The sequence below is a fragment of the Myiozetetes cayanensis genome, unplaced genomic scaffold (genome assembly GCF_022539395.1).
Source record: "Myiozetetes cayanensis isolate MyiCay16 unplaced genomic scaffold, myiCay2020 scf1, whole genome shotgun sequence".
Taxonomy (NCBI): domain Eukaryota; kingdom Metazoa; phylum Chordata; class Aves; order Passeriformes; family Tyrannidae; genus Myiozetetes; species Myiozetetes cayanensis.
In genome coordinates this window covers 51,799,949-51,814,384 of record NW_026086604.1, presented here as the reverse complement: position 1 = coordinate 51,814,384, position 14,436 = coordinate 51,799,949, and the positions used below count along the sequence as shown (strand labels likewise).

The 14,436-nt window shown below is 42.1% G+C and overlaps 2 protein-coding genes across 8 annotated transcripts in view; both read left to right on the top strand.

Annotated features, from left to right (window-relative positions):
* Nucleotides 1-14,436, top strand: part of MPPE1 (metallophosphoesterase 1) — a 34,642-nt gene that overhangs the window by 6,673 nt on the left and 13,533 nt on the right. The window lies entirely within an intron of this gene.
* Nucleotides 4,724-13,298, top strand: LOC126645622 (A-kinase anchor protein 9-like). Of its 3 annotated transcripts, XM_050326266.1 has the most exons (7): nt 4,724-4,799; nt 5,853-5,992; nt 6,592-6,672; nt 8,593-8,683; nt 9,764-9,950; nt 10,808-10,905; nt 12,956-13,298. In XM_050326266.1, exons 1-7 carry the CDS (start codon nt 4,767-4,769, stop codon nt 13,082-13,084), a joined length of 759 nt encoding a protein of 252 aa, XP_050182223.1. In that variant the 5' UTR covers nt 4,724-4,766; the 3' UTR covers nt 13,085-13,298. The 3 variants fall into 3 exon arrangements, with proteins under 3 accessions (XP_050182223.1, XP_050182232.1, XP_050182241.1); XM_050326275.1 differs by lacking the exon at nt 6,592-6,672; XM_050326284.1 differs by lacking the exon at nt 10,808-10,905 and having other exon boundaries at nt 12,956-13,047.

Sequence of the window (14,436 nt, the reverse complement as noted above, 5' to 3'; positions counted from 1 at the left end):
CCTTGCTCAAGCAGGGTCATCCTAGAGCACATGGCACAGGATTGTGTCCAGACAGTTCTTAAATATCTCCATGAAGGAGACTCCACAACCCCTCTGGCCTCTGTTCCAGTACATGGTCACCTGCACAGTAAAGAAGTTCTTCCTCAAGTTCAGGTGGAACTTCCTGAGCAGCAGTTTCTGCCTGTTGCCTCTTGTCCTATTGCTTGGCAGCACTGAGAAGAGCCTGGCTTCATCTTCTTGGCACCTTCTCCCTTTAGATATTTATACACATTAATAAGGTCCCCCCTCTGTCATCCCTTATTGAGGCTGAACAGGCCCAACTCCCTCAGACTTTCAAATGACCCAAGACATAGTGTGGGCTTGTTTTCTCTGCTACTTCTGACCTGTAAAGGTTGTTCTCTGAGTTCCGCCCTCTCCATGACCACTCTAGTTTCTGCAGAAGCCCTGAATTAATCTGTCTGGGCTTTTTTCTTTTACTGCTACATCCACAGTACTGAAAAATTGCAGCCAACCACAAACCAAAACCAAATTCTGGGGTACCATAGGAATGTAAGTCCTAGAAAGCCTTGAACATGCTTTGTACAATACTACTCCTTGATATACAAATGGTCTTGCCTTGTAAGGTATGAAGTGATTATGATTACCGACATTCCCAATATTGAGGAAAAAACTGTTATCCTACTCTTACTGTCTACAGTGAGATACTGGCATGTAGGATGTGCTCGATTCCACCGTGCTGATCATTCTCCACCTCACCATCTTACACAACATCTTCCCTTTGTCACTGGAAAAATTATTTCTGAAGTAGTCATTTAAAAAGTTTTGCAAAATACCAGAATCACTACTATATCAAGAGCGCATTTTCTTCTAATTCAGCAACATAGAATCATTGAAATGTTGGCCAAAAAGGGCCTTTAAAACGGTCTGTGTACTTGCTGTATGCCACTGTGCTGTGCATATTAGGTACACCTGTATTCAAAGTAATGCCTGGTCACTTTCTGATGTGTTTATTAAAATATCTAGTGAGGGAGAACTATGTGTATTTTTTTCTTTGATAGCAAGAAAATTTCCCCTCTCATCCAGTTGAACTTATCTCTGTTGGAAAGTAACTTTATTTCTGCTTATTCTCCTCTACAGTGCACAGGAAACAATTACTATGGTCCTTTACAGTAACCAAAGATAAACTCAGTTAAAATGATTCTTATTTCAACCCCTCTGTATATAATATGCTGTATTTTCTTCTGTATGTAACTTTCATTCCTGTTTTATAGACTCCTCACCTGAGATCTTGTTTGTGCTGGATAAACCAGAATAGGACTGAGTAATTGCATCTCAGGGTATTGCTACTCCACCTGAAAATGGAACTTCCCTTTCTCTGCAGCACCATTCCAATTGCTGGCTGGTCCTATCCCATCCAGTTTTATTTTCTCTTACTGCTACTGTGGCTAGTAGCTGTATCCAGCTGTATCAAGAAGTGACTTCCTGGTTTCCACAGTATGAACTGCAAGTTGCTAATTCATTCAATGTTAATTGCTGATTGAAGTAGCAACTTTGATGCCCAGCTATCTGGGGGCAAGGTTACTTGCCACGGGCCCCAAGAATTAGCAGTGTTGGGTGGCTACTTCTGCAACTGTGGAACCAACTCAGGAATCTTCACAAACAGGGTTCCTGGCAGCAGTTAACACCATGGGCACGTCCTTCCCTCACATGCACTTCCAGGTTGCCGACAGCCTCAGAGCTTGGATCTTGCATCCATTCAGCTCAGCACAGTGAAGGCTGAGCTGAATATAGACAAGGCTTTTACCTTTTGCTGTGACCCCTGTGTGAAGTTCAAGAAGTTCAACAGATGGGCGACTGGGTTGAGAGCAGAGGAGGAGAGATGCTGGGGTTGTGCCCTGGAGCCAAAGCTGTGTGCCACCTCCCTTAATCTGATTACAGTTTCCACTCACAGCCTAATGTGACCTGTCTTGTGCCATGTTTTCGGTAAACCGTAGACTCACAGGTAGGCAGTGCTGAGCTGCTGTCATCTCCCCACTCTCTTCCCTGGCATGACAGGCTGAGAAAGTTGGGGCTGTTCAGCCTGGAGACGAAAAGGTTGCATGGAGACCTCACATCAACCTTCCAATATCTGAAGGGGGCCCACAGATAGGAAGCCAGAGAGGGTCAGGAGCTGTAGTGATAGGGCAACTGAAAGAGAGAAAATTTAGGTTATATATATGGAAGAAATTCTTTACTGTGAGGGTGGTGAGGTGCTGGAACAGGTTGCCCAGAGAAGTAGTGGATGCCCCAACCCTGGCAATGTTCAAGACCAGGCTGGATAAGGCCTTTAGCAACCTGATCTAGTGGGAGATGTCCCTGCCCATGGCAGGGGGAGGTTGTGACTAGATGATCTTTATGAACCTATGAGTCTTTGCAAGATTTGCCAGGCTCTACAGTCAGGTGGGTTACATGGTCAAGATGAAGGGGTGGGTGGCATCTGGCAACATTTTACACCAAACAAGAGAAAAAGATGGGAACATGAGATGTACTTTAAGAAACGAGAGAGGCAACATTTTGTACAAAGACAGGAGATGCACAGAACAAATGAAGACTTAGATTTGAGACCTAGCAAATGAGAGAGGAACAGGAAAGGTTTTAGAGTGCCATTAGCAAAAGCTAGGGAGACCAGCAGGCAGTAATCACTGCTTTGGGTCAATCCTGCTGGAATGGATAAACTTCTCGTGGCTGGTGAGTGTTTGCTGTTGATATGGTGTCTGTAAGGTCCAGTCTGTCATGAGAGTGGAATGCTTTCATTCTGCCTGTATGCCCTCTAATCCAGTTTGCCAAAAATAACAGCAAAATATAAAACCAAATCACAGAATGGGTCAGGTTGGAAGGGACCACAGTGGGTCATCTGGTCCAACCTCCCTGCTCAAGCATGGTCATCCTAGAGCACGTGGTACAGGATTGTGTCCAGACAGTTCTTAAATATCTCCAGTGAGGGAGACTGCACAACCTCTCTAGGTAGTCTGTTCCAGTGTGAGGTCACTTGCACAGTAAAGAAGTTTTTCCTCAAATTCAGATGGAACTTCCACCAATTTCTGCCTGTTGCCTCTTGTCCTTGGCAGCACCGAGAGGAGCCTGGCTCCATCCTCTTGGCACTCCCCTTTAAATATTTATACACAAAGGCAAACAGTAGCAATAGCAAGTACCACAAAACACCAAGGATACAGCCCTGCACCTCGTTGGGTTAGCAGCTTTACCAGGCACTCCCTTTTCTGCCGCCTCACTGGATGTTACTGGGACAGCCTGTACCTGTTGTGATGGCGGGCGGGAGATGCAGAACCTGCTTTTGCAGAGATACATCACTTGGTGCGTGTTGGTGTACAAATATATCCGTGCAGAGCCGTGGTCGGCAGCGTTCTCAGTGCCACCCACCCGGTACCTGTTAGTCACAGAGAGTCACAGCATCACAGAATCTGCTGAGTTGGAAGGGACCCTCAGGATCACCGAAACCACCTCCTGGCCCTGCGCAGGACGCCCCAGAAATCCCCCAGAGTGAAACCTGGTGACAATTTATAAGCGACAAGCGGAGACTGCGGTGTTTTCAGGGCGGCTCCTTTAGAGGCAAAGGATCACAGCTGCTCCCGGAATCCCGGTGCTGGCCGGGCGGGAGAGCTGCGCCTCCCTGGAGGAAGGGAACCCAGTCGGGCGCGGTTTCCCGGGCAGGAGGGATGGCGCTGTGTGTGCCCGGTTTGCCGGGCAGCAGGGATGGCGCTGTGTGTGCCCGGTTTGCCGGGCGGCAGGGATAGCGCTGTGTGTGCCCGGTTTGCCGGGCAGCAGGGATGGCGCTGTGTGTGCCCGGCTGCCCGGGCAGCAGGCATGGCGCTGTGTGTGCCCGGCTGCCCGGGCAGCAGGGATGGCGCTGTGTGTGCCCGGTTTGCCGGGCGGCAGGGATGGCGCTGTGTGTGCCCGGCTGCCCGGGCAGCAGGGATGGCGCTGTGTGTGCCCGGTTGCCCGGGCAGCAGGGATGGCGCTCTGTGTGCCCGGCTGCCCAGGCAGCAGGGATGGCGCTGTGTGTGCCCGGTTTGCCCGGGCAGCAGGGATGGCGCTGTGTGTGCCCGGTTTGCCGGGAAGCAGGGATGGCGCTGTGTGTGCCCGGTTTGCCGGGCAGCAGGGATGGCGCTGTGTGTGCCCGGTTTCCCGGGCAGCAGGGATGGCGCTGTGTGTGCCCGGCTGCCCGGGCAGCAGGGATGGCGCTGTGTGTGTGCCCGGCTGCCCGGGCAGCAGGGATGGCGCTGTTTGTGCCCGGTTTGCCGGGTAGCAGGGATTGCGCTGTGTGTGCCCGGCTGCCCAGGAAGCAGGGATGGCGCTGTGTGTGCCCGGCTGCCCGGGCAGCAGGGATGGCGCTGTGTGTGCCCGGTTTGCCGGGCAGCAGGGATGGCGCTGTGTGTGCCTGGCTGCCCGGGCAGCAGGGATGGCGCTGTGTGTGCCCGGTTTGCCGGGCAGCAGGGATGGCGCTGTGAGTGTGCCCGGTTTGCCGGGCAGCAGGGATGGCGCTGTGTGTGCCCGGTTTGCCGGGCAGCAGGGATGGCGCTGTGTGTGCCCGGTTTGCCGGGCAGCAGGGATGGCGCTGTGTGTGCCCGGTTTGCCGGGCAGCAGGGATGGCGCTGTGTGTGCCCTCAGCCCTGCCGGTCGCTCGGCTATGACGTGCCGTGCCCTCACCACATCCGGGCGGGCCATCCCGGCCTGTCCCGCCCGCTGTCTCGGCCTTCCCGGCGCTTCCCATGGCCCTGCCCGCCGTCCACAGGTGCCTCCAAGTGAGTGTGGCCCTCGGCGGTGCCGGCCCGGCTCCGCGGAGGCCCCTCCTGTCCCGTTCTGTCCTGTCCCGTCCGTCCCGTCCCGGGCAGGGCGCCGGGAGCGGCCGGGTTTGCCCCTGGGGGCAGAGCTCAGGCTTAGGGCGGAACGCGGGGTCTCGGTGCCTTCTGCTCTTCCTTCTGCTGGCACATAGCATCTCTTTTACTTAATTCCCTCCGGGTTAAGGCAATAGGGTTACAGTTTACATCTATATCTACACACATACTAATATATCTACACTATATATATTTTAGTATTATATTAATATATACTGTATATATTTAAGTATAATATATTAATATACAACGGTATTATAGTATATATTGCCTCATATATTCGATATAATTATATTTAACTATATAATTATATTTAATTATATGCTATTTTATCCTATGCAATAATACATGCTATACATACTCTATATTTTTATATGTAATATAGTAATACGTATTACTACATGTAATATAGCGATAAGTAATATATTTATATATTGGTTATTGCTATATGTAATATATATTTCTGTGTATATTGTCTGTATGAGTGCATACTGCTGGGTGAGTTTCAGCAGCTGTGCACACAAGAAGTTCTACTGGTACAGCTGTAGCTTAGTCCTTCGGCTCTGGTAATAACATAAACACGAGCTCAGTTGTGGAGCTGATGCTTGTGGTTTAGCACTGTAACTGAAAACTCCGATGTCTTGTCTCTTTGTGATTAATTTTAAATACAAAGCCAGTTCCCTACATTCCGTAATGAGTGACGAACTTATATTAGAAACTTATAATATGCATGTTAAGGAAGCTTTGTTTTAGTCGAATTTTCATAAAATTTGAAGCTGATTGTTTTTCCTGCTGTTTTTCTTTTCCTTTATATGTTTTCCTTTATATGTATAGTTTAAGATAAATGTAGTGGAGTTTTTGGAAGAGAATTTTAATGTTATCAGCCTACTTAATACCTGATCTAAAAATGTTCCTTGATTTTTCTTTTTTTTTTTTTTTTCAAATTCTCTTCCTTTTCAGCTCGGTGATGAAAATGAACAGTTAGTCAAGAAGGTGAAAAAACTACACATAAAAAATAAGGAGCTAGAAAAGAATCTGGGTCAGATCCAAGAAAAACTGCATCTGCAGCAGTTAATGCATGACTATGGCACAAGCAGAGAGTAAGAAGTGTCAAGTGTTTCTTTTTGCATCAGAAGAAGAGCAACATTTCAGGACTTTTACCTTCATGTTTTCAGATGAACTAGGCCTTATCTAGTCTGCATATTTTGAGGGGCCATCTGTGACCAGGATGGTGGAGGTAGAAGATGCTTGAGGCATGTCAAGGAACAAAGGCTCTCTGGGGGAACTTGTAACAAATTCATTATTGTAGTGAAAAAAACCAGTTTTACTATCAACAAGTAATACACCTGCTTAGCCAATGTGCTCTCTGTCTAACTGCAAAGACTTACGCATTTACTTTTCCACCAAACAGTAGTAAGGTAGTTAAATTGCATAAATGCTATTTAAAAGGTTTAGAAACTGAGATCTTGGGACCTGGAAAATTGTAGTGCCAGTGGTTTGCAAAGTGCCCTGCCAGGACTTAAGTACTGGTCTGCAAAAATCCTCCAAGTTTAACTCTTGGTGTGTTTATGATCCTGTGTGGAAACCTATACTGTAAGATCAAACTGAAAAGTAACTTGGACTTTTTCAGTTGTTTTGTTTGATCCAATTGAACTGTAAAATCCATTTTTGTTAAGCTGTTGCTTCTCTTTCAATTAAGTGTTCAGGTTCAAACAGAAACCCATTTATGGCATAAGGGTGGAGACAGCAAGGATTTTGTTCTAGAGGGTGACAGTGTCAGGTGAGTTCTTGGAAGTTGCTTCTTCACAGTGGTAAATGTTCTTCTCTGTAGGTTAGAATATGTTGTTCATGGTTAACTCAGTGAAATTTTTAGCTTACGGAGAGGAGTTGGCTTTCAGCCTTTGAAGCAATGGAAAATCATTTGCATTTTAAAAGGATTTACAAAAACTTTATCTAAAACTTGAAAATAGCACTAAAGAAAGAACAAAATGGATTTCTTTCTCAAATCTTCAACTGAGAAAAATTAAACGAGCCAGGAAGCTCCTTTATGTGTATGTTGATTTTTTTAAAGATTTCACAGATTCTTTTAACCACCTTCTATTTTGTGGAAGCTTTCTCAGCTCATTTTGTATAGCTCAGTTTTATGTGTATATAAAATTTATAGGCTGGTAGTGTTTTCAAAATAAGCCAGAGAAGTGATTCTGCTCTTCAGTCTAATTATTTTTAATGTTGAGCCACTACTTATTGCAGTTTGCCAATTAATGCGAGAATTAAACCCGTGTAACTGCTTTTGTGATGCAAAAGATAAATTTTTTAATTTGATAAAATATACATTGAAACATTTTAACAACTAGGCAAGCGACATAAAACGTTGTTCCATCCTTATGTGACTTGACTGTAAAATAAACAGGCTGCTCCATCTCTTCTAAGGCTACTTTTTGTTCACTTACATAAAGGGGCTGTGGATCTTACACAGATTGAGGCAGTCCCTACTGCTTTTTTGCCACGCACCCTATTTTTATTAATGCCTTTAGGTGTCTGTAGAAGGCCCTTTTAAAATTTTGTTTTGTTTTGGGTTTTTTTGTGTGTGGTTTTGTTTTGTTTTGTTTTGTTTTGTTTTGTTAAATACCTTTTCAGTGTACCAAACTCTCTTTGGAAACCACATAGGAAGGCTGGGTGACTGGCTCTGGCTGGGAATTGAGTACCCAGTTAGATGCTTATGGGGAAGAAGTCCAAGTTAGTCTTTGAATCAAAAGTGCTAGACCTGCTCTATATTAGGATGCAGTTAATCTGACCTACCTTTTTTTCCTAGCATGTGTTTGTATGTTGTTTTACAAAGCTATGCTGTACTACAGTGTTGCTCACCCTGTTTGTAGTGCGCAGCCATGACTTTGTATGAATGCCAGCTCTAATCTGAATTATTAAAAAAATAGGAAAAATGTCATCAGTTATGTTCTGGCCCCCATATGTGGAGACTGAATGCTATATAATATGGCAGGAAATTAGTGTAGCAGAAATCTATGCAAGATGATATCAAAGAGAACGATAACATCCCAAATCTATTTATTTTACGATGATTTTGCTCACTCACCCGTTTTCTCATAGATTTCACTCACTCATATCCTCACAGCTACATACTTGGAAGCAATGAGGTATTTTGTGCAACACGGAGAGCTGGGCACTCTGCCTCATGTGTCCTCCTTATAGGTTCTAGATTGGTGGCAAGAAATTAGTTTCTGGACAAATGTTTTAAAACCCTTTAGGAGTGTCCTTGTGCTATTCCTGTTGTGCTAACAGGGAGAGGAATTATGTATGTGACACACTGCAGTCATTGCCACCCTCCTGTTTCTGGTGTATAGGTCTTGCATCAAATGGTGATTTTCACTGAGGTTTAATCAGAGTGTGGCCGTCTGTGCTGGACACAACAGGGTCTTCAGTCTGGCTGAGTGAAGGGGATTCTTTGCCATCCATACAGACCATTCTTCTAACTTGCTTTGCTATTATTTTCTGGTGCTTTCTCTTTCCCTGTTGACAGTCACACTTCATTCATGCCCATCTTAAGTATTTCTGTTAGAAGTCTCTGCAGTGCAGCTACAGCCTAAGTGATCTCTGTGGGGTGTCTCTAATGCTTTTGCCATAAAGGATGCATGTTTTTTGGCTTTCGTGTTTTACTGCAATTTATGCATTTCTTCTGTTTTAGACTGCTTCGTATGTATAATGAGCTACAGAAACGTTACGTTAGAGAAAGCAAAAAAAACAAGGAGCAAAGTGAAGCAATTAAAAATCTCACTGTAAGTAGAATTTGTAGAAGGTGGTATCAAATAGCCAAGCATAAGCTTTTAGGGAGACTGAAAAATGTTTCTTATATTTGTGAAATGAGATCATGCTTTTCTTGGTATACTTACTTTTGTTTCTCATGATATTGAGATAATAGGGAGTAGCCTGTAGTTTCCTTTGAAAATGAACTTTTGTCACTGGTATGTCTGTAATAGAAAGCTGTCTCCTCTTTCCTTGCTTTTTTCTGTACTCACCTACCCTACCCGTCCTTCTAACTGTATTTACATCTTTTGACCTGTCTTGCACCAGCTCTGATATTTTTCTGTGTGTGTCAAGAGCTGATTTATTTCAGAAATTCAGCAGTAGCAAACCAAATGGAGGCAAATAGTCTTCTTTCAGGTAGCAAGACCTGTGGGCTTGCTGTGCAAAGAGACTAACATCATAACTGAAGTGAGGGTAGGGTTGTGTGACCAGGCATGGTTGTAGTGGTTGTAGTGGTTCAAGTGGGTATTGCCTCTTTGGGCAATTGATCAAGCATTGTGGTTGACCAGTCTCATTTCCTCATCTGTGCTTTATTTGTTTGTGAATTCATTATAATTTGGATTATATGTACTTTTTCTTAGAAGTTGGGAATTGCTGCCATGAAGGTGTGCTTTGCTGTGAGGGAAGGTTTTATAGTGCATTTATAGTTTTCTGTAACAGGTTGCCCAGAGAAGTTGTGGATGCCCCACCCTTGGAAGTGTTCAAGGCCATTTTGGGTGGGGCTTTGAGCTACCTGGTCTGGTGGAAGGGGTCTCTGCCCATGGCAGGGAGTTTGGAACAAGATGGTCTTTAAGGTTCCTTCCAACCCAAACCCTTGTGTGGTTCCTTGATTGTCTTGCGAGCATGTGCTCACAGATTTTTTTAAAACACTTGATGTATGCAGAGCTTCACTTGCTGTGAAGCTTTTTCTTTTTTCTGCTTTCAGACCCTTTGGATGAGTGTAGTTTTAAGTCAGCAAATGAAAACTCCAGGTTTGCATTCAGGATGTGTTTCCAGTGGTATTCAGTTGAACTGTGTTTTTTCTATGCATTTTAAAAAATTTTTCTCAACAGATTAAAATTCATGAGCTAGAGCATAATCTTCAAGAGCAGAGGCAAAGAATTGAGCAACTGGAATGTAAAAAGGTTTCTTGGAAAACTAGTGGTGTTTCTGGAGAAAGAAGTCGAACCTCAGAGGGAGGAATAACTTCCCACAGGGACATTTCTGAAGAGAAGGAATCCTGTTGCAGTAAATATTTAGGTAATGGGGCCATTAATTCCGATGATGTTCCTTCCAGTATGCCCATCAGAGAGAATGCATTTCATTTCTGACCTAGAGGCCATTCTTCAACCAACATTATCTAAAATATTTTTAAATTTTTGAAAACCTGTTATGTAAAAATGGCATCTTGTAGTCTAGGATTCAGTCTTGCATTTGTTTGTGATTAAATGTTTGCTGTTTTCTTTTTCTGGAATTGGTAGGTTGATATAATCATGGGTAGGAGTGAGTGGCTGTATTTAGAGCTATTTATTCTTAACTCTGGTAAGATGTATCTATGCAGATCTCTTAGTAATAATGTTTGCTGCACCATTCTTTGATTTTCAGACACTGATATACAAAAGATTTTAGGGTTTAGCCCTAAAATCTTGGACAAACCTAGGTAATAGTGATTTCAGCATGTTCTTCCTCACAAGTAAATCCACAAGTTAAGGTGCAACCCTGTTCCACTTCAAAGCGTAGAAAAGAGGTGGAAGAGACTTTATAATGTAGGCATAATTTTCAGGAAATGTGCTGTCAGCAAGGGCTAATGTGACCCTCTCGTAAGTCAGAAAAAGGTAATCGAAGCATGTGATGTATGTTTTGTGGATTTTAAAGTAAAATAATCCCCCATTCTAAGAATCTGGCAAATTCGTGTTGTCCAACTGGCAAATCCTGCTATCTGTCATAGTACTTGGGCATGTTCTCGGCCAATTCTTAGGAATAAATCACTTTATGAAAAAGGTACTTTAATTTTCTATTATCACAAAAGGTAGGTAGCTCTTTAGATGTCATATGATTCATATGAGTGGGAGGTTGACTGTATTGGTTGAAGTCTACATTTTTTTATTTGAATATAGAGCTATTGTTGAAGGAGATTAAAAAGCTGAAGAAAGAAAATGGAAAGTTGTCTGCAGAAAAGAAAGCACTAAAAAAGGAGTTAGCTGGATTAGACAAGGTAATTTATTGTAAGACAAGTTTAACAGTAGGTGATTTTTGAAAAAACTAACTTTTCTGCCTGAACCAAAACATCTTTAGGCCGAACACATGTTGTTATCAAGCAAAATACATAAAAAAAGTGTAGAGCGTTCTGAGAGAGATGGAAGTGAATGGTTCCTTGAAACATTCATGTCCTACAGTGCTGCTTGGCTAGGGAAGAAGAATAATGCAAATTTAATTTTATGGTTTTGGCTTTATTTCTGGTTTTAATCCATAGCTGTGGAATTTTTTTTTTTTTTTATGTTTGGGCTATTTGAATTCCTTTATGAGAGATTATTTGCCTCAGGTCGTTTTGACATTAAAATTGTAACTGCTGGTACAGTCTTAATTTCTTCCAACAGGTACTTGCAGAGAGAATAAAAATAGGTTTTTGACTGATCACTTTTATTGCTTCGTGATGTCAGTGAAAGGAAAGCTGTTTTCTCCTGAACTTGAACATATCAAAGTTATGCCTCTGGCAGAACTCCAAGCTTGGGCAGGGCAGAGTCTTTGAAGTTTTTGTGATAGATCAATAGGTGTAGAAGCTGAAAGTGTGAAAATTTGGTCATTCTTGAAATAATGTAAGAAGATGAAGAGATCTTACCTAGCTATAGAGGGCTCTGTTTAATGTACTTGCATAAGATTTTATTTTCAGCAACAGACTTGTTTAAACTGTTTTTTCCTTATTCCTCGGGTTTTGTATTGGATTTTTTTTGGTTTTTTTTAATCTGTTTTCTTACTTTGTAGTCCTTTCTGACAAGCTAAATAACTTTCACTACAGAGATAGCAGTAAAAGATGATGATAGTTCATTGGATATGAAACTGGTAGAACACTGAGCCAGGGGGAATTCTAGATCCCCGTGTTTGGGAGTTAGGGACAACTTGTGGCTAAAAGCTTCATCTTCCAGAATAGAGATATGTAAATCTGAGGTCATGACTTTTTATCAGGGACCCTTTTTTTAGGTAGTTTTAAGTCACTGTACATTATTTTAAGATGTATGTAGCTGTTCATTAAAAAAAAGAAGAATAGGCAGGAGAAAATGTCAAATACAGATGGATATAGGTAGACACATTGTTACTTTGGTAGATAGGGCTTTCCAAGGTTGGTGAAATGAAGACACTTGTGTGATTACACTCCACTTTCTGTCCACGTATTTCCCAGCAATTTCTTACTTCACTTACAAAGGATCAGAATTGCTCAATAGACTTGAGTTGCAGGAGCTGAACAAAACACTGTTCCATATACGAAGATTATTTCTATGAATCTGGGTTTGTCTCCTATTTGAATTGTCTAACTAGAGCTACCTTCTAAGTCATCCATTCTGGGATAGTATAATTGCAAAAGGATCAATATGAGAAAGTGAAAGCACACAGCCTGACACTAAATAAGCTGGAGTGCCTCTCCTATGAAGACATTTACAAAGCAGTTAAGGCCTAACAAGATTTTACATCTTTCTAGGTCTAAATATGGTATCCTTTTTTCCATCTTAAGCTTTTTAGTATTGTCTTCTTCAAATGCTAACTTCTTATTCCTTAGTATACTCTCCTTGTCTCTCTCCTTGCTCATTTGTCCCTTTTCATAGCCTTGCAGCTTTTGGATTCTTGAAGTTAACGGTGTGCTCTCTGCTACTGTCTGACTTTGAGAGGTGTAGTTGTATTTTTGCACAGAGGAGTGTGACATTATTCCCTTGTCATTCTGGACTGTCCTTTTGTAGCTGCCTGATAAGTCAACATTTTTTCCCCTTTTTTTTTTTTTTTTAATTAGTCTTTCCTACTATTAGTCTGTACTCCAGGTTCTAACATAACTTGCATTCTGCTTGCATTGTGTGTTCAGGGCAGAGTTTTACATTATTAACTGAGGTTATAGTTGGTGGCTGTATTTCACCACAGCTGTGTTTGCATAACTCAACCATATGTTAAAAAAATATAGAGGGTGTCTTTGAACTTTTGAGGAACTGAAATGCTGACTGGCTCTTATTGAGAATGTCTTTGAAAGAAAGTTTAAGGTGAATATTTCTGGGTTTTTCTAGGAATTTTTTGAAGAGGTAGAAGTTCTAAAGCATGCTGTACAGGAATGTCTGAAACTCAACAATGAGTATGAAAAGTGCTTGAAACAAATAAGTGTAATGTATGGGCTTCCTTTTACAGCACACTTGTAACTGCTGGTTAATTTAATGGCAAGTAGAGTTTCCCCATATTTTTTATACTTACTGCAACATTTAAACCTACCATGGCTTAAGTGGTACCTCATTTTGATAACGTTATGGATTCATGAATGTGATCCTAACAAATTCTATGAAATGTTTTGGTCTTTTTGCCTTTGATTTTTTGTTTATATGGTTTTTAAATAAACTGTGGTCTGTATAACTTCGACTAAGTTTCAAAGCCTTCTCTTTCACACCTACGAAATACATTCATTGTAGGAGTGGTTGTGGGTGTCTATGGGAATGTGACAAAATCTCTGAATTTCCCAATTTATCCTTTTCTGTAAGATAAATCAAATTAGATGTGTAGATTTGGCAGTCTTTTTGAATTTTAACCCTAAGGATGTGCTAATGCAGACAGAAATTAATTCTATCATTAAATCAGTGCAAAGGGGTTTATTAAAAGAAAAATGCCAAATCTCTCCTTGGAGTTTTTCACAATAATCACAATAATAAGTTAAAATATGTGGATGAAGGAAGGATTTAGGGTTCAGAATTGGAAAGAGTGTATTCAGAAAGATGGGTCAAAAAGTTGTTTTGCAGCATCAAAAGAAGAATTCCTCAGAAGCTCTTATTTGATCGAAGAGAGAGGTACTTGAAGAGCTCTGGTGTTTGAAGAGCTGAAAAGGAGAGTGGAGTGCAGAAAGTCACAGCTCACAAGGCAAAAACATGGTGTTGCTTCAGAGCTTGGCATGAACAGAGACAACTCTCAGTGGCAAGTGTAGCTTGCAGAACCTTGTGAGATTTTGAACCTGAACTTGTTTGTAACTACATTTCACAGAAGTTTAACATAGTTACATGATAGAATTGTATTTTTCTGGAAGTTGTAGATCTGTAGCTTTGTGGCATTGCAATGGGAGAATTAAGTGAAAACTGTCACGAGGCTAGAAAAGCTAAGCTTGCTTATAACCTAATACAGCTTCTTCAGCTTCATAAAAATATGTGCACACTCATGAGAGGTAGGACTAGGAGTAGGATTAAGACTCTTGTATCCCACTTGGTTTGTCAGGACAGTTTTACATAGTTGTAAATTAATAAAGAAATTTACCTTGAGGCATACGATGTGTTCAGAGTTACATATTCACTAAGTGATAGAGAGGGTAGCTCCTTGCTTGCTGCTCTGGCTGTAGAGCATTGTGTTCCCTTGTTTCATTCTTGGCTTACTTGTAAATTAAAGCTGGATAATGTTCTGAACAGAGATGGAAAAGGGAAAGAGAAGAGGCATGATAGAAGCCTGCATTGCCAGTAAACTTGATGGAAGAAAATAGGAAGAATAGCATGCATAATGGAAGAATTGTAAGTGCAAA